At 59.5% G+C, this 20068-nt stretch overlaps 1 protein-coding gene across 2 annotated transcripts; it reads left to right on the top strand.

The window, feature by feature from the left end:
• LOC113265295 (angiotensin-converting enzyme) lies at positions 1-19662 on the top strand. 2 transcript variants are annotated; one of them, XM_026512511.4, is made up of 25 exons: positions 1-1557; positions 2152-2319; positions 2909-3005; positions 3708-3851; positions 4273-4464; positions 5071-5168; positions 5545-5717; positions 6110-6333; positions 6673-6817; positions 7115-7213; positions 7490-7612; positions 7901-8112; positions 8780-8916; positions 9668-9826; positions 10105-10192; positions 12117-12260; positions 12416-12607; positions 13728-13825; positions 14030-14202; positions 15653-15876; positions 16177-16321; positions 16656-16754; positions 18328-18450; positions 18811-18998; positions 19143-19662. In XM_026512511.4, the coding sequence occupies exons 1-25, from the start codon at positions 1309-1311 to the stop codon at positions 19370-19372; spliced, it is 3924 nt and encodes a 1307-aa protein (XP_026368296.2). In that variant the 5' UTR covers positions 1-1308; the 3' UTR covers positions 19373-19662. The 2 variants fall into 2 exon arrangements, with proteins under 2 accessions (XP_026368296.2, XP_044245083.1); XM_044389148.3 differs by lacking the exons at positions 1-1557; positions 2152-2319; positions 2909-3005; ... (7 more) ...; positions 7490-7612; positions 7901-8112 and adding an exon at positions 8411-8647.
• Positions 19663-20068: the final 406 nt, after the last annotated feature.

Genomic DNA, 20068 nt, shown 5'->3' with positions numbered 1-20068 from the left:
TCAGGCACCGTCCCCACGCAGATACCGGGATTCCCAACTGTCTCAAGCAGCTCAATGGGCTGGGGAAGCACCCAAGTTGGTCCCTTTCCTGCTGCCTCTGCCCTGCCTCTTGCATCTTCCACCTCCCCTCCCATACCCTTGTCCAGGTCTGCTAGGGTATAGGGTCCTCCCACCTCTGGGGACAGACACCGAGCTGCTGAGGGGTTAGGGGAGGACCCTCAACTTCCACAACCACCTCAAGCAGATGCCACTCTCTTCCCTCCCTGTGCTCGTCCCTTGGAGGGACACATGGATGATACAGGAAAAGAATGATGGAGAGTGTGGAGACCTGAGGTGACTTGGAGCAAGCCGCTCAAACCTGAGTCTTAATATCTTCATCTGTCACAAAGAGGGGTAATTCTCATCTGGAGGCTCATCTTGTAGTTTGCGAAGGCTGCAAGTCTGTGTGGTTGTTTCTGCGAAAGCCACTGACAGCTCGTGTCCCCAGTGGGAAGGGGACGTGTGTGCCAGCGCTCCTGTGCTTCTAGACAAACCCTCCCAGTAACAGCCCCTCCGTTCTCCCCCCTTTCCTGGTAGTCCCCCCGGCCAGTCCGCAGGTGAGCCTCGCTGCAGCACTTCCCCCGGGCGCCTCCAAAGCCGAAACTTTCCCGGGCTGGTGCAGGCCACACCCCCGCCCCACAAGGGCTGGTGAAGAAGCTGGACCGGGTGACTGATCATTAACCCCATCTCTGCTGCACTAGCGGCGCCGCGGACAGCTCCCCCACTTTGTCACTCCGGAGCCGAGAGGCCTGGGGCGGTTAGGCCGGGAGATTGGGCCCAGGACGCCGCGGGGCTCCCGGGTCCCTGCGCCGAGTCTGGGCGATGGCAAGGAGAGGGCGCCGTGTGCACACTCGGATGTTCCGGCAAACTGCTGGCTCCCTCAGCCTCGGAGGGGTGTGTGTGTGTGTGTGTGTGTGTGTACACACGCGCGCGCGCGCCGGGCAGCGGGTCCCCCTTTCCAGCCGCCTCTGTGAGAGCCTGACCTGAGCCCCATCCGCCACCCCCCGGGCTGCAGCTCGCGGGGGGGCGTCTTGGCCCCTCCCCGGGCAGGCGCCCCTGGCCAGGCGGGCCAGAAAGCGTCGGTCCCCGCCCCGCTCCGTTAGGCCCGCAGCCGGGGGACTTTGGAGTCGGGGAGGAAGCGCGGCGGGGCGGGGAGGTGGGGGTGTGTCGGAAGGCGGCGGCGGGGTTTTATAATCCGCAGGGCGAGCGCGGCGCGGGAGAAGGGGCAGCGCCGCGCCGCGCCGTGCACCGTGCACCGCGCACCGCGCCATGGGGGCCGCGTCCGGCCGTCCAGGGCAGGGGCTGCTGCCGCTGCCGTTGCTGCTGCTGCTGCTGCCGCCGCCCGCCGCCCTGGCGCTCGACCCCGACCTGCAGCCCGGAAACTTTGCCGCCGACGAGGCCGGGGCGCAGCTCTTCGTGCAGAGCTTCAACTCGAGCGCCGAGCTGGTGATGTACCAGAGCACGGTCGCCAGCTGGGCGTTCGACACCAACATCACCGAGGAGAACGCGCGGCGCCAGGTGGGCGCCCGGGCCCGGGGAGGGGGCGGGGCCTGGACGCCCAATCACAGGCCTGCGGCCGGGCGCTGGGGGGCGGGGAGTCACCGCCGGGCGCGCGCCCCCCAGCCCCTGAGCCTGGGGGACCCGATGGAACCCACGGGCGCCTCCGATCCCTCTGCGTCCCATTGGACAGGCGGGGGGTGTCCCAGCACGGTGCTGGGCACATAGTCTGTGCCCAATCCAAGAACCAAACGGATAAGGCTGGCTCGCCTGACCTCGAGTCACCCCAGGTGGCAGTGCCCTGGGATGACATAGGCCTGGGTCAGAGGCATTCTTTACTGAGGGTGCGCCCTCTGCTCTGGGCCCTCATCCCCTGTAGCCGCAATCTACCCCTCTCTCACTGCTCCTGTCACTTCTCATCACTATTTACTCTCCGCCCACCTCTCTTCTGGCCCTAGTTTCTGCTCCACCGGCCACCTGAGGCAGATTCCCCCAGTTCCTGACCCCCAAGAATAGGGAGCAGTGCTCCCACAAGCCCCAGTGTCCAGGAGCCCCTGGCCTTCCTCCCCTTGCCCAGCGCCATGGCATCCCCTGTATCCCCTCTGGTGCCCACAGGAGGAAGCAGCCCTGCTCAACCAGGAGTTTGCTGAGGTCTGGGGCCAGAAGGCCAAGGAGCTCTATGACCCAATCTGGCAGAACTTCAGCGACCCGATCCTGCGAAGGGTCATCAGTGGTGTGCGCACCCTGGGCCCTGCCAACCTGCCTGTGGAAAAGCGGCAGCAGGTGGGCCTGGTGGACCTGAGGGGTGGAGGCAAAAGTGGCCAGCATGCCTTCCAGGGCAACCGTGTGCTGGCGGCGGGGTGGGGGTGGGGGGGAAGCCTGGCAGGAAGGGACCCTGGAATCTGTACATACCCTGACTGTAGGGGAAGCCTCTGTGAGCGCAGAATGGCTCCCTGGAACATTGATTTCCCTTGGAGATGGGGTATAGAAAGCGAAATTCAGGTAAACAGATGAAAAGGGGATTTTCAAAATTTCTCCATAGTCCAGTTTGGCTTGTGGGCTTCCTAAAGATTGAGGACTGAGAAGGCATCAAGGGCAGAGAGTGAGAGAGATCTGCCCTCACTGCAAGGTGGTGACTGAGCTTGGACTTGAACCCCATCCCAAATTCTAAGGACGCTTGTTTCCACCTCCACAGGCTGCCTCCACAGGAAGGGGAATCAGTATATTAGTGATCACGAGTGCCACGAGGGCCTTGCCCAAGCCACATCCCCTCTCCGGGCCTCCTTTTCACCCTAGCAAAAAGAGGAGGGGACAGCCCGATTGTCCCTGGGGGCTGTTCACTGCTAACATTTTCTCCATTCTAACTCCCCAGTACAACTCTCTGCTAAGCAACATGAACAAGATCTACTCCACAGCTAGGGTCTGCTTCTATCCCAACAAGACTGCCATCTGCTGGTCCCTGGACCCAGGTATGGCTGTGTCTCTACTTGCCTCTCTCTGCTGGCGCTTCCCAGCCCTTCCCCATTACGCTGCTGCTGCTGTACCCAGGAAGAGGGTGTGTTTAATGGGAGGGCCCACAGAGGGAATGGGTAAACCCAAAGGCATTGACCTCCAGTTGGGGCTGGACTGTCAGATTCCCCCACACCCCTGCTTCTCCTGGCACACTGATTTCTGAAACCTCCAGCTGTCAGCCCCTACCCCACTCCCACCCCCACCCCTACCTCCGTGGGTGCTTTGGCCTCTCCCATCCTCACTAGCCTTCCTCCTGGCTGCCTGGTTTTTCCCTTTCATGGGTCCTCTCAGTCTCCCAAGAGCCCTCCACAGGACTTAGAGCCCTTGTGACTTCTGCCTAACCGCCCCCCCCACCGACACCCCCATCCACCAGGTGACCTGAGGTTAGCAACTCCAACCAATGAAGGGTCTGTCTGGGTTTTGGCCTCCTGATGGCCTCTTTGCACCCACCACCTTAGAGCCTCAGTTCCCTAGGGACAAGGGCCCCTCTTGTATAGCTTCCAGCCCCATCCACCCAGCCGGCGGGCAGCCCTTGGCTTTGAGGAGGCATCATGATGTTGAGGAAGCAGGTAGAAATGGTGAGGACTGGCATGGGAGCTCTACTGAAGACGGCTGCTGCCTTCAGTGGAACCAATTGACCCTGCTCACCTGTGTCTCAGAGCTCACCCACATCATGGCCATCTCAAGAAACTACGCCCTGCTGCTCTATGCCTGGGAGGGCTGGCACAATGCGGTGGGCACCCCGCTGAAGCCCCTGTACCAGAACTTCACCGCCCTCAGCAATGAGGCTTACCAGAAGGATGGTGAGTTGACCCACCCCGTCCGTGGTGTGAGTTCTGCCTTTCCCAGCTTGCCAGGTGCTCCCCCATCCCCGGTCCCCACGGAGCCCCACCCCTGAGGCAGAGTGGCAGTTACAATGACTCCATTACAAGTTCACCCAGACAGTGGATGGTGGGAGCGGCTTGAGCCCCATCTGTGTGGCCCTCACACTGCCCCTCTGGCACACCTCGAAGACCTAGCCTTTATCTTTGCCTCTCCAGGATCTGTTTAGCTGGAGTTGCAACCACCCCTAGTTGGAAAATCACTGAGCAGCCGTCCCCAAGCCATCTTTTCCAACTAGCTGGCAGACACACAGGTCCCGGGCCGGGGGGATGGCGAAGCAAGAGCTGGCCACGGAGGTGCCAGGGCCTTGGGCCTGAGCTGCACCCCAACACCCTCCCCCAGGCTTCTCAGACACAGGGGCCTACTGGCGCTCCTGGTATGAGTCACCCACCTTCGTGGAGGATCTGGAGCGTCTCTACCATCAAGTGGAGCCCCTCTACCTGCACCTCCATGCCTACGTCCGGCGCGCACTGCACCGCCGATATGGAGACACATACATCAACCTCAGGGGACCCATCCCTGCTCACCTGCTGGGTAAGGACACCGCCTCGTCTCCACCTGTCCCACGGACCATCCTCCTTGCGCCTCACATGTTAGAGCCCCATCCGGTGCGCTCCCCCCCACACGAGCCCACGTGGCTCACTCCACAGCCCAGTAAAGTAGGTGGCCCTTCTCAATCATCGTGACAATTCCTGCTTTTCAGACGGGGACCCCGAGCCTTGAGGCGCATAGACTAGGCAGAGGGCTGAGGGCAGAGGGCAGAGAACTAGTGAAAGGTGGAGCTAGGAGGCACACTGCAGACTTTGACTCCAGGTCCAGTGGGGGAGGAAAAATCATTTTAGATGATGTCCCAGGAAGTAAGCCCTGTGGCCCTGCCTCAGCGTTGGGAGGCAAGGACCCCGGCACCAACAGGAAGGACCCCAGCAGCATCACTTGGGCTCACACTGCCAACCCCGGGGAACCTGGAGCATTCAGGAGCATGAGTGGGGCTGAGGTGCCGAGCAGACTGCTACCCTTGAATGCCCAGGGTCCAGGTGCCAGGGACCCAGAGGGCTGCTCAGGGACACACATGGGGAAGCAGGCAGGGAGGAAGCTGGCCAGGCAGGGAGCGAAGCTGACCGGTTCCCCTGCTGCGTCTAGGGGACATGTGGGCCCAGAGCTGGGACAACCTCTATGACATGATGGTGCCTTTCCCTGACAAGCCGAGCCTCGATGTTACCAGTACTATGGTGCGGAAGGTAAGCTCGGGGTCAGGCCAGGGTGGGGGCAGCACGAAGGAGTCAGACATGGGGGGAGGGGCAGGAAGAAGTCACGGCAAGGAGATGGGTTCCTCCCTTTCTACGGAGCAGCAGCCTGGAGTGTGCATGCAAGCAGTGAGCGGGGGTCTGTGTCCGGGGTGAGGTGCCAACCCCTCCTTCCCAGACCCCACAGGTGGGGTGTGGGCAGCCGTCTACTTTTGTTTATCCACGCTGGTTAGTAGGGGCCCTGCCTCTGGGAAGGGAGGCCACAAGAGCAGAGACCCCCTTCACGGGCAGGGAGCTGACCCGAGTGGGAGCCACAGTGAGCTCCCATAGCTGGCTCCTGACTTGTACCTGTGCCCCCTCCCCCCACCAGGGCTGGAACACTACACACATGTTCCGGGTGGCAGAGGAGTTCTTCACCTCCCTAGGGCTCTCGCCCATGCCTCCCGAGTTTTGGGCAGGGTCCATGCTGGAGAAACCAACAGACGGGCGTGAGGTGGTGTGCCATGCCTCTGCCTGGGACTTCTACAACAGGAGAGACTTCAGGTCTAGACACGGGAGGGGAAAGGGGGGTCTGGAGCTCCAGGAAGGGTGGGCAGCCTGGGCCCAGAGAAGCCAGTTCCCAGAACCACCTCTGCCCCCAGCCCCAACACTGTTGGGGGGGCTGGGTCTATTCCAAGGCTATTGGGCATATGAGAGCCCCTAGGCTGCCTTCCCTTGGCCGCTTTGACAAGCGGCAACTCTATACGTTGGAATGGAGGAAGGGGGCCCTGAGTGTGGGCTGGGGCAGGGCAAAGGATTTGTATGTTTCCACCAGCTCCTTCGAGGCCCAGGGCAGTGCCCAGCTGGCTCCTTTCCCTTAGGTGCCAGCCTCCCCGTACTCTGGTCCTTGCCCTGCCCTGTCCTTCACCCTCACCCTCACCATCTCCCTGCCCCAGGATCAAGCAGTGCACGCGGGTCACTATGGACCAGCTGTCCACGGTGCACCACGAGATGGGCCACGTGCAGTACTATCTGCAGTACAAGGAGCAGCCTGTCTCCCTGCGCCAAGGGGCCAACCCTGGCTTCCACGAGGCCATCGGGGATGTGCTGGCGCTCTCCGTCTCCACTCCTGCACATCTGTACAAAATTGGCCTACTGGACAATGTCAGCAATGACATGGGTATGGGGGGTGGAGAGGACCCAGCCCGGCCCCACCCACACCCTGTTCCATCCCGCAGCAGGACAGCTTGCCCACGCTCCCATCTGCCCTTCCTGTTTCTGCCTCTCTGCCCCAGGTCAGGCAGGTTTGGGCACCCACCTGGAGCCTCACAGCTCACCCCGAGTCCCAACTGGACACTGCCCAAGGGCCCTCTTCCAAGCAGGGTTCCATGGTAGTGAAGGCTGGCCTTCCCTTCTCTGCCTCTGCCAACCCCACCTCCTGATGGCTCTTGTCCAGGCCCACCCTATCCTAGCTGGACCCCCATCTCCTGCTGACCTCTCTCTTCTCATCTTCCAACAGAAAGTGACATCAATTTCTTGTTAAAGATGGCATTGGAAAAAATTGCCTTCCTGCCCTTTGGCTACTTGGTAGACCAGTGGCGTTGGGGGGTCTTTAGTGGGCGTACCCCCCCTTCCCGCTACAACTTTGACTGGTGGTATCTTCGGTGAGTATAGAAGGATCAGGAAGGGCCCAACCCCAAGTGGCCCTCCTCCCTCTCCTGGGCACCCAGGAGCCTCCAGCCTGCATCAGTCCGTCCCCTCCTCTCTAATACTGTTTCTACCCTTTTCCCTACCCATTCTTTCCCACCTCAAACTCCCTCCTCCAGGAAGTATTCTACAATTCACCAGCAGGGGAAGGGATGGCCTGGTGGGAATGCCTGCTTCACAGTGTTTTCTGCATAGGCTAAGTCAGCCTGTGTGCAACTCCTATGTCCTAAGACAATTTAACCATCCTCTTCTAGAACCAAGTATCAGGGGATCTGTCCTCCAGTTGCCCGAAATGAAACCCACTTTGATGCGGGAGCTAAGTTTCATGTCCCAAATGTGACACCGTACATCAGGTACCCATGCCCCTCCTCCAGCCAGTTCTGTCACACCCTAGTCCCCCTCCCCCTTCTCAGGGCTTGTCCCCACACTTCCCTGGGCACACCTCCCCCCCCCCCACCAAGGCCCTGGGATTTCAGTGGGCCTCTGTCTTGAGCCAGGCTTGGTTCTCTCTTCTCCCCCAAGGCAGCCCCTGTGGTCTGGTCTCTGCCCTGTGAGGGTCTGGATGGAGCCTGGGCAAAGGCACCCCCACCGCTCGCCCTAACGCCCCCTCCCCCGCCCCGTACCTGCAGGTACTTTGTGAGTTTTGTCCTGCAGTTCCAGTTCCATCAAGCCCTGTGCAAGGAGGCAGGCCAGCAGTACCCACTGCACAAGTGTGACATCTACCAGTCCACCCAGGCAGGGGCCAAGCTCCGGTGTGTAGGAGGAACCGAAGGGCAAGTGGGAGGTGGGGGGCGGGGGAGGAAGACGTGTCTGGGAGGCAACTGGCTGCCCATGGGAAAACCACAAGGCCCTGCTTGTGGAGGGTGCCTGCTTCCCTCCTGCTTCCCTTCTCTGCATCTGCGTTTGCGTCCTCCGGTGGGCCCGGCACAGGACCGTGTTCCTGCCCCCTTGCCAGAGCTCCTAGGCCCCGGGATGGGGGAGGAGGCGGGGGGGGGGGCCAGTAGCGTATGCTGGCCTGAGCCCCCTTTGCCCACCAACAGGGAGGCGCTGCGGGCGGGCTCCTCACGGCCCTGGCAGGAGGTGCTAAAGGAGGCGATTGGCTCGGACACCCTGGACGCTCAGCCACTGCTCGACTACTTCCAGCCGGTCCACCAGTGGCTGCGGGAGCAGAACGAGCGCAACGGGGAGGTGCTGGGGTGGCCAGAGTACCAGTGGCGGCCACCGATGCCCAACAATTACCCGCAGGACATCGGTAAAGACCAGAGTGAGGGTGGGGTGGCTGCTAATGTCAGTTCTCAGTTCTGGGCTCTGGACCCAGGCCCCTGGTTCCTGGCGCCTGGGCAGCTGCTCTCAGCTGGGCCCTGGCGTCCTACCCTGAAGGGCCACGCACACAGCACCCTCAGCACATCCCAGGGCCCTGGGGTGGGAATGGGCATGTCTTTTCCCCAGCATTCTAGGGAGGGTGTGCCCAGATCTGAGGCCCCCCTGGGGGCAGGCTGGTGGGCACGCTGCTCTATGAGGTCACATTGCAGGCTCCACTCTTATTGGCCAGGGGGCTGTGGCTGCAGGGCTCTGCTCTCCTGCGGCCATGGGCCAAGGTTGGGCTGCTCCAGGACTGCCCAGCCTCTTCCTTCTCCTGCTGTGCTGTGGGCACCCCATGCTGGTCCCCAGCCAGGAGACCACCCACCAGGTGACAACCAACCAGGGGATGACCAGCCAGGCAACAACCAGCAGCCAGACGACAACCAGCCAGGCAACAACCAGCAGCCAGCCAACCCAGAGCCCAAGTGGGACCGGCTGGGGGGCAGGGCAGGGCCTGGGGGGGAAGGAGCAGGAGGCCGGGGCAGCAGCAGGCTTGGGCCAACCCACAGTAGAGGGCAAGGGGAGGCCTGTCTGTTCCCACCAACTCTGTTCCGCAGGCCTGGTGACCGATGAGGTGGAGGCCAGAAGGTTTGTGGAGGAATATGACCGAAGATCCCAGGTGATATGGAATGAATACGCCGAGGCTAATTGGAATTATAACACCAACATCACCACAGAGGCCAGCAAGATCCTGGTAGGGGCCCTGCCCATGCTCCACACTCACGCACACACACACACTCACACACACGTGCAGCACACGTGCGTGCTTCTCCCCCCAGGGACCGATCCTCAAAACCCGAGACAGAGCAGAGCAGGCTGCCCCCTCCCTCCCTCAGTGCAGGGGTGAAGTGGTGCCTGCCAGAATTTGTGAAAAATCCAGATGGGATATTTAAAAGAATACTCAGCTTCAGAGTTGGGTGAGCATATACCCAATGCCTAAAAAAGTTGTCTTTCATTAGCAAGCAATCTGTTGTTCGTAGTAGAATGATTCACACATACCCACGGGGTGCTAAGGTGGACTTTTAGACTGAAAGCACCTGTTTGCCACCACAGGAAGTTCTAGCTTCCCCTCACCCCCTTCCCCGCCTGTGTGGTAAGCGAACCGACATTTCTTGAAGACCATGCCCATTTTACAGGTGGGACCCTGGAGCTCAGAGAGGCCACAGAACTAATACCAACCTGTCCCCATCCTAACAAGATGGGGTGGGTGCTTCCCCTTCTGTCTACCGGGATATGTCTTACGTGACTACGGCTCTCTGTTGAGGGGCACATACTGCATCCAAGACATTATAGACAGTCCAGGTCGAAAAGCAAAGGCAACAACTTGATAAAACTACCCCCCCACTGCAACCCCCAGTCCTTTCCACTCCCCCTGTGGCCCTTCTGCCTCAGAGGCCCCTCCAAAGCTCCTGGGCCTCACAGCATGGTTCCCCCTGTGCCCTCAGCTGCAGAAGAACATACAGATGGCAAACCACACCTTCAAGTTCGGCACCTGGGCCAGGCAGTTCGATGTGACTAACTTCCAGAACGCCAGCATCAAGCGGATGATAAAGAAGATTCAGGACCTAGAGCGGGCAGCGCTGCCTGCCAAGGAGCTGGAGGAGGTATGTGGCTTGTGGGGAGCGGGGGATGGAAGGCCCAAGGTCAAGACCGGCTCCCAGCTCAGGGGACTGAGCCCGGTACAGGGTCTGGCCTTCGTGCTGCCTCCTCTTCCTCTATGTGTCGTGACGTCTGCCATGTTGACATCACCGGCAGAATTCCTGAGAAGGCAGCACCTTTGGGAGCTCCCCCTGCTCAGGTTCACCCAGTGCCCATGGTGGTGCCTGGGGCAGAACAAGTAGCAAAGGGGTGCAGCTCGCTGCCTCTTTCCTTCCTCCTGCAGTACAACCAGATCCTGCTGGACATGGAAACCACCTACAGCGTGGCCTCTGTGTGCCACCCCAACGGCACTTGTCTGCAGCTGGAGCCTGGTGAGCGCGTGTGGGGAATGAGGGGGGTGGCTGGCCCATGGAGGGGGGTCAGCATGCCCAGGACATTCACTCCCCTGTTTTCCGCCAATGGAGGCTTCTCTGCCGCCACTGAGGATGGGCACCTACTTCATCTCTGCTCTGATCATGGCTCTTCTGCTCCCTCTGGGTCCCCCCCTGGACTCCTCTCTTTCCTCTCTGCTCTCTGCCCCTCAGGAGTAAGAGTTACCTCAGATTTGTCTGCCAAGTGCTTAGACTGCCGACTAGGGAGAGTAACTCTCGATACCTTCCTTCCTTCACCCTGACCATGTCTTTCCCACCTTCTCTGGCCTCCTCCTTGCCTCCCATCCCCCACATTGAGGCTCACGGAATCCACTTCCTGCTTGAAGGAATGCACCGGTTCTTCCTCCACCCCTTTCTCTCTCCACACCGGGTGGTCCTTCTTAGCTTCTCCCCCTTGAAAGAGCTCACCCTGGGCACTCGAGTACCTGCACACAGATACGTTCCCTCCTCCCTCCTGACCCACCTCCCAAGGGTTGGGGAGCCAGAAGCATAAACATTCTTCCCGAGGAATCGCTACCCAGAAACCATCACTTCCTGGCCCTCTGCCCAACTCCCACATGAGAACAATGACAAATAGAAGGGGAAACGGAAAATAAACAGGAGAAAGAGACAGTTTTCCTGAGGCAGGGCTTGGCCTACGGTTTGTATACATGGGGACGCACGCACAGTGTTGCGGGGGCGTATGTGTGCCCGTGTGCATGGTTGTGCACACATGTGTGCGGAAGAGTGTAGCCTTCAGCCTCTCCCCGCCGCCCCCCATCCATTAGCCTCTGAATCCAGGCCTGGGCCATCGGATCACTGCCATTAGTAAGACGGAGAAGCACCCACAAATCAGAATACTCACAGCAGCAGAGGGTCGAGGTGACATTCTCACAATACATTTTTTTCCAGATGATTCATTCGAATGTACTTAGATCTCTGTGAGAAGTAGGTATCACAAAGCCTGTTCCGAAACAGGGAGAGCGCACACATCAGATAGTGAGGTGTGGCTGGTCCGAATGGCGTCTGCAGTCTTCGGGCTCAGGCCGGGTGGCCAGGAAGGGGAGCCAGCCCAGGTCTGTGTGGGGCTCCGGAAGTGACATGTGAGCTCAGGCCCTCCTCGTCCCAGCTCTGCCCAGTGCTTGTCAGCTCCGTGCAATCCATACGGAGGAGGCTGCGTGCACAGTGTGGCTTTGACCGGACACAGACCCGGGACTCCCGGCTCCCTGACCGCACTGGGCTGGTTCTCTGGACTGTGTCTCCACAGCCGCCCTTGTATTCCGTCTGGTTCACTAGCGGTTCTTGCAAGAAGTCCTGGGCCCCCATGAGGACTCAGAGACCAATGAGGCACACTCCCCACTTGGGGGCCTTGTGCTCCCATTTGATTTTTACACCCCCCATGAGTGTTGGCTTATCCCCATTTGAAAGATAGGAAAAGCGGGTCCTGTGACTTGCAAGGTTATTCTGGGGTCAGTGGGAGACTAGACAGGAACTCAGGTCTTGTCCCCTCCAAGCCATCTGTCCCTCCCACGGAGGGGGTGAGCAGGAAATCTGTGGGGAGCAGCAGCTCTGGAATCTGGCCTTTGGTTTGTGCCCAGCTGGGCCACTTCCTGGCTGGGGGGACCCGCCATGTCACCAACACACTCATGTGAAAGTCAGTGCACCCCTCACGGGGCTGTTGCCACCCTGAGGTGGTGTGCATGCCGCCTGAGCCCCGGGCTGGCCGCCCAGGAAGCCTCTGTAGAAAGTATATGAGCCTTTCTCCCATTTCACTGGACCGGCTGCCTGGGCAGGCCTTTCCACGGGACCTCACCAGCTTCACCCCAGCTCCAGACTCCAGTGACTGAGTTCACTCTATAGCGAACCCTCTGACCCCTCCCCGCAGATCTGACGAGTCTGATGGCCACGTCCCGGAAATACGAAGATCTGTTGTGGGCCTGGAAGAGCTGGCGAGACAAGGTGGGGAGAGCCATCCTCCCTTTCTTCCCTAAATACGTGGAACTTGCCAACAAGGCCGCCAGGCTCAACGGTGAGTCCCTCCGGACAAGATCACCGGCTCTCTGGTCCCAGCCCTGCTGGGGCCCTCAGGAGGGTCCTGTGAGCCTCCTAAACTTGGTGAGAGGGAGGTCCCTAGAGGAGGTGGGGCGGAGGGCGCTCAGGGAGTGGTGGGTGTCCCCTCCGCAGGCTACGAAGACGCAGGGGACTCCTGGAGAGACATGTATGAGATGCCGTCCCTGGAGCAAGACCTGGAGCAGCTGTTCCAGGAGCTGCAGCCGCTCTACCTGAACCTGCATGCCTACGTGCGCCGCGCCCTGCACCGCCACTACGGGCCCCAGCACATCAACCTGGAGGGCCCCGTTCCCGCTCACCTGCTGGGTGAGGACTAGTGGGCGGGGTGGGCGGGGAACAGACGCCCTACAGGGAGGGTTGGGCCGGTGCGGCAGGTGCAGTCCGGTGGGGGGAGGGCAGAGGTCTGGCTGGGAGGGGTCTTCAGACCACGCGTCAGGTGGAGAGAGTGAAGATTTGAGGCTGAGGGAATGTGGCTGGGGCTGGGGTGGGGTGGCAGCTGGGTGTGGGGAGACGAAGCATCTGCTTGCCTTGAGCACCCCGTTTGCTCCAGAGCCACATGGTACAAATCACAGGATGGGGCAGTGGGGGAATTCATAATATTGTTGCGGGGGACCGAATCACACACCCCAGCTCGAGGCAGTGTGTGAGGAAGAGGCTGGGAGTGAGAACCGGGGCCTCCCCGAGGCGGTCCATGAGCAGAGCCTTGAAAGATGAGAGGGGCTCCCACAGATGGAAAAAGTAGCGGTAGGGAGAAGGGCAGTCAATGCTCAGGCTACGGGGAGTTCGGAGCACAGAGGACAACTGGAGAGTGGAGATCCATCCCCGCTTTTGGTCCCTCATGTTTTCGGGGCTTGTGAACTCAGATGCCCTGAACCCAGAAGTAGGCAGTGGAAGACAGTGAGGGATGGCGGGGAGGGGAGCAAAGCAGAGGTTCCCAGGTTCCTGTCCCCATCCAGCCACTGAGGACACAGCCCTGGGGAGTGTGTTGCTGTGAGCAGAGACTCCAGACAAGGCCACAGACCATTTGCCAATCACGAGGGAGACCCCAGAAGCTCATCCAGGTTTGGGGACCTTGTAGCCCAAGAGCCCAGCCATCCTTGATCCCACTCTGGTGAGACTAGGAATATCGGAGTGGACATCAGCTTGATGGCTGAGAAACACAGACCCCAAAGGGGAGCACCATGCCCAAGTGGCCCCGGGAGTGGGGGTTGGGGGCGGGGCTGGGGCTTAGAACTCAGACCTGGGCACTCGGAGCAGGTAGGGGCCTGGCGGGCTGGATGCACAGGCTGAAGACTGTGTGTGGAATGCCCGGCGCAGTTTGCAAACAGTAGGTGCTCAAGACACACCGTGGGGGACGGTGCCGAGTCTAAGAAATAACATCTGTCTCTCCTCTCTCTCTGCCTTCTCTTCCCCTACCCGCTTCCAGGGAACATGTGGGCTCAGACCTGGTCCAACATCTACGACTTGGTGGTGCCCTTCCCTTCAGCCCCCAAGATAGATGCCACAGAGGCCATGATAAAGCAGGTGTGCGCTGGGCCCCTCGTCACACTTCTGCTCCTCCTGGGCAGCTCCCGGGCACAGGGGAGGAGAGACCTCTCCCTCGGTGGGAGAGGGCCCTTTAATTCAGGAATTCCCTCTGGCTTGGCCCTCTCCCAACCCCCACCCTGACTGCAGCACTCAGTCTGTCCCCTTAGTCCCCAGTTTTGGCAGAGCTCCCTCTGCTTATAGGGCTGGACACCCAAAAGGATGTTTGAAGAAGCAGACAATTTCTTCACCTCCCTGGGGCTGTTGCCCGTGCCCTTTGAGTTCTGGAACAAGTCAATGCTGGAGAAGCCAACCGACGGGCGGGAAGTAGTGTGCCATGCCTCTGCCTGGGACTTCTACAATGGCAAGGACTTCAGGTGTGTCTGGGTAGCAGCCAGGGGACCGTACCCTGAGCCCAGTGGGCAAGGAGATGAGCCAAGTAAAGGTTCTAGTATCGTTCCCTCAGCCAGAGTGAGCAGAAACAATCACAGGGACCAGAGCTTAGGAGGGAGGGTCAAGAGCATTGAGCCTGACCCCAGCTTGGCCATTGGTTTCTGGCAGCAGAACTTTGTCTACCAGGCAAGGGTCTTCTCAGGCCCTGACCAGTCCTGAGCGTGAGCACTGTGTGAGCTGTCCAGGCTTCCCTCCCTCTGGGGTGGCCCCTGCATAAAGCAGGCCATCTGCCTGGCCACGTGTGCCTTGACACCGAGAGGTGCCTGAGGACACTGGGGGCTTCACAGAGGTCCACCACTGGCAGAGGCTCAGGAGCTGTTTCCATCAGGGCATAACAAACCAGTCCAAAACTTAGTGGTATAAGACAACCTTCGTTTATGTTCGTGATTTTATCGGTCAGGAGTGCAGGCAACGCACAGTGGACATGGCTTGCTCCTGCTGCACAGTGATGGAGACCTCAGCTGGGGTGGCTCTGATGGCTGGAGATGGTGGTGTGGGGACTTGGTTCTGGCTCTCGGTCGGGTTCCTCAGTTTTTTTCCATGTGGCACTTGCTGGAGCAGGAAGGTTCTCATAAGAGTGGACACAGAGAGGCTAGAACAAACCAGCCAGGGTTCACTGGATTGCCTGTCCTTGGGCCCCTCCTTCAAAGGCATGAGGACTGCAAAGGTAGGGCTGGATGTAGACAGAATCAAGAGAGGAGAGCCCTTTTGGGGATCTTCCCTTGTATGGGGAGTCATAGGAGAAGGAGGACCCACCCCAACCTCAGTGTAACCAGGATTCTGGGAAGCTCTTCTGCCCCCAATACAATGACAGAAAAATGGGGTCAGCTGAACTGAATGGCTCTGGTTAGATCCAAGGGAGAATTTCACTGGTTCACAAAAGAGAATGAGGAAAGATGAAGAGGGAGGTGGGACAGCTCCGTGGATGACATTTCAGCCCTAGCCACAGACACCCTGGGGTGAATATGTATGCTGGTGTTGAGCACCCGGGTTGCAGAATAGCTCAGAGTAACTGTTGTTTCCTTCAGGAAGCCTAAGTCTTGGAAGAGACAAAATGTGTGCCTGAAAACCACAGGACCCACATTCTAGAAAGTCCTGCACAATCATAGCTGAGTGTCCCAATGCCTCTAGAGCAAGTACTTAGCACAGTTAGAAAGCATCGTGGCAGTGAGGGCTGGAGTTATTCAGGGAAGTTGGAGGCAGAGAGATGGTCTGAATGTCCAACCTTCAGATTCCCTCTTTCTCAGGCTTACTCCATGCCTCCTTTGGTTTTCCTTCCCATAATGCTGTGTTCTGTGCATCGAGCATTGATGGGCGTCTGCTTTGTATGCAGTAAGGACAGCAGGTCCCTTTGTCCCACTCCCCACACTCCAGGATCAAGCAGTGCACCACGGTGAACATGGAGGACCTGGTGGTGGCCCATCACGAAATGGGCCACATACAGTATTTCATGCAGTACAAGGACTTGCCTGTGACCTTCCGGGAGGGTGCCAACCCTGGCTTTCATGAGGCCATCGGCGATGTGCTGGCGCTTTCCGTGTCTACCCCCAAGCACCTACACAGTATCAACGTACTGAGTAGCGAGAGCGGCGGCTACGGTGAGAAGAGGGGGGGGGGGTCCTGGTGGGCACAGGGACTGAGAAGGGGCAGCGAGCTTGGGCGGCTGGGAGTGGGCTCACAGGCAGAGGCTGGGACAGAACAATGGGGAACAAGGAGGCCAGCAGCAGGGTGAGCCAGGAGAATGGAACCCACATAGCAGCCCAAGAAGCAGGTTGCTAGACCCAGAGAGGCACAGCCTGCTCTTCTCTCCACCCACTGCACACCCGTCCTGGCTGAGCTGCTGGGACATGGCAGGAGGCAGGTAGAGATCTGATGGCCAGGCTCCCTTCCCTTGGCAGAGCAAGACATCAATTTTCTGATGAAGATGGCACTCGACAAGATCGCCTTTGTCCCCTTCAGCTACCTCGTCGACCAGTGGCGCTGGAGGGTATTCGATGGAAGCATCACCAAGGAGAACTACAACCAGGAGTGGTGGAACCTCAGGTTCTAGAATGTTCCTGTGAGGGTGTGGGTTGAGGGGGGTCTCCGTCGGTGTCTGTGTCTGTGCATGTGGGGTGTGTGTGCAAGTGATGAGGGTATGTGTCTGTGAACAACACATGGGTCATTTGTGTGTGTGTGTGTGTGTGTGTGTGTGTGTGTGTGTGTGTCAGTGATGAGGTGCACAGGGGCTGATTGTCCATAGAGGCGCAGCACACCAGAGTCTGGAGTGCCCAGTGTAGCTCCAGGAGCGAGGGCCACGCTTTACTTCAAAAACACCAACTCTTCCTGACTTGATTCTCTCCAGACCCTCCCTCCAACGTACCTTTCCCCTTGACAGGCTGAAGTACCAGGGCCTCTGCCCCCCAGTGGCCCGGTCTCAAGGTGACTTTGACCCAGGGGCCAAGTTCCACGTTCCTTCAAGTGTGCCTTATATCAGGTAAAGGGGAAGGGAAGAGTCCATTCAGTATTCAAAGTGCCGTCGCTGCCCTGTGGGGAGCTACCTGTCTGGGTGACCTGGGGGGCCTGGCTGCAAGACACACCGCGCCTAGGTCACTCGCCTGAGACCAAGGCTCCCTGTTGTTTCACACTTTTGACATGAGAGCCTCTCCCCTCCAGGCAGTTGAAAACAGAAACTCTACTATAATTGGCTAATGGTTACAAAACCTTGGTTGGATAGTTAACATTATTAACCATGACCCATGACCCTTGGCTAGGTCATGACCTAAGTACTTTTTGTTTTTAAACAAGATTATGATTCCTTTACTATATATTCAACATATTGCCTGTGATATCATTTGAGCTGTGCCTGGAAAAACCTCTCTGCACTAAAACCAGGATTAGAGACCCAATTGGATCTGGGCCCTCCCTGGGAGGGAAGGGTCTGGAGAGTCCTCAGGGGGAGGGGTCCAGGCGTCTCTGAGCTGCAGAGAGCTCAGGCCACCCATGAGGCAAGGCAGTGGGCGGTGAGGGCTGCCCCGGGAGGGCTGTGGCCACCCCTAGCCCTTGCCACCTGTAGTCCCAGGAAGCTCGGTGAGGGAGGGCTTGTGCTCACCATGCCCGCTTTTCCACCCGAGCACCTGACATGATGTCTGCATATAGTCAAGACCTAATACATAAGTGTGGGGTGGGTGAATTGTGTTCCCAGAGTCCGGGAAGGGAGAGAAAGCCTGCTCAGATGTTCCAGAGAGCAGCCATGGGCAGGAGATCAAGGGAACCCAAGGGCACCTCAGAACAGGCCCAACCTGGACAATGCATGAGGTTGACCTGAAAGGAGGGCCCCCACCTGCCTTCTCCACTGGGTCCCGGCTTCCAGGCTGGCACTAGCTTTCCCACAGAAGCCAGGCCCTTAGCTTCTGAGCTTAGCTTCTGAGCTTAGCTTCTGAACTTAGTGTAGATCATTCTCCAGGCAGGGTTGCGTGAAGGAGACACATTCCAAATTCTGACCAGCAATCTTGGCAAAACACTTTTAAGAAATGCCAGGAAAGTCAGTGGCACATACTTGTGCCCAGCATTCAAGGTGGGAGGCCTGCACTGCTGGTTTGGGACATTCAGAACCAAATGCGGAAAGGTTGCTCCGGCCTTGACGGGCAGATTTCTACCAGGGAATCCCTGCCATTTGGGATAAAGGAGATCATTTGGGCTGGCTTCCTTGCCCAGACCACCCTGCCAGATGCACGTGACCCTTGAGAAAACACCTGACCTCTGCTTGCATCTACCATGGGAAGCGAGACCTCACTGCCTCGGAAGAAACCTGCCAAATCTTTGAAGGGCTCTGCCCTGACCCTCCTCACCCATGTGTGATCCCCAGAGCTCCTCAGAACAGATCCTCCGAGACATAGAGGAAGCCTATCTGGTGGGAGGCATGGAACTGGGGTGCCTTGCTGACCCCTGCAGACCAGAGGGTGCACTCACCCTGACAGCCAGGCTGCCGAGGAAGGTAGGGGAGGCTGGGGCTCAGTGGCACAGGTCCCCAGCCACGCCACCCCATGTCACACTTCCCTCCATGCCAGGTATTTCGTTGGCTTTGTCATTCAGTTCCAGTTCCATGAGGCTCTGTGTCAGGCGGCTGGCCACAAGGGCCCCTTGCACACGTGTGATATCTACCAATCTAAGGAGGCAGGGAAGCGCCTGGCGTGAGTCTTCTCTGGCTTTCTTTTGACCATTTTCTGCCCTCGAACCCCTCAGCTTTGAAGAGCCCAGTGGGGCTCTTCTGAGAACACCTGCCATTTGGGTGCCTGCGCTGGGGATCCCAGGTGGAGCCTGTGCCAGGCCTCCACGGGCCATCCTAGTAGGGAACTAGAGCCCTCTGGGGCCCGGTCATCCCTCCCCTACTCCCATTTCTGCCCCAGACCTGCCCAGGCTCTCCCAATCCCAAAGGAGGTTGAGGCTGGGAGGGGGGTGGAGGATGGAAAAGGGAGTTAAGCCGGGGCAGGAGCACTGAGCCTCCCCGCCTTTCCTCCTGACTCAGTTTCCCTTCTTTGGTGCTCCCCCAGGGATGCCATGAAACTGGGCTTCAGTAAGCCATGGCCAGAAGCCATGAAGCTGATCACAGGCCAGTCCAACATGTCTGCGTCCGCCATGATGAACTACTTCAAGCCCTTGCTGGACTGGCTCCTCACCGAGAACGGGAGGCACGGGGAGAAGCTGGGCTGGCCTCAGTACAACTGGACGCCAAACTCCGGTACTACTCCCCATCCCCCTCCGCCCCAGGCCAGCCCCCTCCCCAGCGCGGGCAGGCTGCAGTCCGATCGCAGAGCCGGGCCGAGGAAGCCAGCCTGACCTGTCGGCCTGCCCACCGCCCGCTCTCCTTGCTTCCCCTGCCCAGCTCGCTCAGAAGGCCCCTTCCTGGGCACCGGCCGCGTCAACTTCCTGGGCCTGGACCTGGAGGAGCAGCAGGCCCGCGTGGGCCAGTGGGTGCTGCTCTTCCTGGGCGTCGCCCTGCTGGTGGCCACCTTGGGCCTCACCCAGCGGCTCTTCAGCATCCGCCACCACAGCCTCCGCCGGCCCCACCGTGGGCCCCAGTTTGGCTCCGAGGTGGAGCTGAGACACTCCTGAGATGCCCGGGTCGGGCTGGGCCTGCCAGGGAGCGTCCGCCACCGAGAGACCACACTGGGGGCATGGGGTCGTGGGCAGAGAACCCACCGCCCCTCTCACAGCTTACCCCAGCCCGCCCTCCTCCTCTCACCCTGTCCCTCCTCACCGAGCCTCGAATCCCATGCTGACAATCTGCCCTCCAGACCACAACCCCCCACGGCCCCTGTCCCCAAGTCCCCGGGCAGCAGGCCGCCTAACGTGGAGCCCCCTCCCAGTCTCTCTGTGAATACAATTAAAGGACCTGCCTCCCCCATCTGAGTCTGTGTCCCTCGTGGGGAAGCCAGGGACAGGCACAGGGATGCTGTCCCGCCTCCTGGCAGTGAAGTGGGTCACTTCGCTGGGCGTCTTCACCCTCCTCCAAGAAGAGCCTGGGAAAATGCCCCAGAGCTTTGGCCCCAGCACCCACCCCTAGCCCAGGCAGTCAGCCAATGTCCCGCCATGGCAGGCGGCCCCTGCCAGCCTCGGCACCAACCCAAGGGGACTCTGGGAAGCAAAGCTAGAGCAGACATTCTGGGCTTGCGGCCTTGCATTTCCACGTGCTTCTGCAGCCCTGCCCCAGCTGTTCCCATAAAATAACAGGTCCTTAAGATGGAAGGCTCCCGGCTATCCTCTGGTTCCCTGGGGGAGAAGCCTTGCACATGTCTGGCTCACTGAGGG

The sequence above is a fragment of the Ursus arctos genome, unplaced genomic scaffold, assembly GCF_023065955.2.
Source record: "Ursus arctos isolate Adak ecotype North America unplaced genomic scaffold, UrsArc2.0 scaffold_24, whole genome shotgun sequence".
NCBI classification, from domain to species: domain Eukaryota; kingdom Metazoa; phylum Chordata; class Mammalia; order Carnivora; family Ursidae; genus Ursus; species Ursus arctos.
This window is presented reverse-complemented; position numbering and strand designations above follow the sequence as displayed.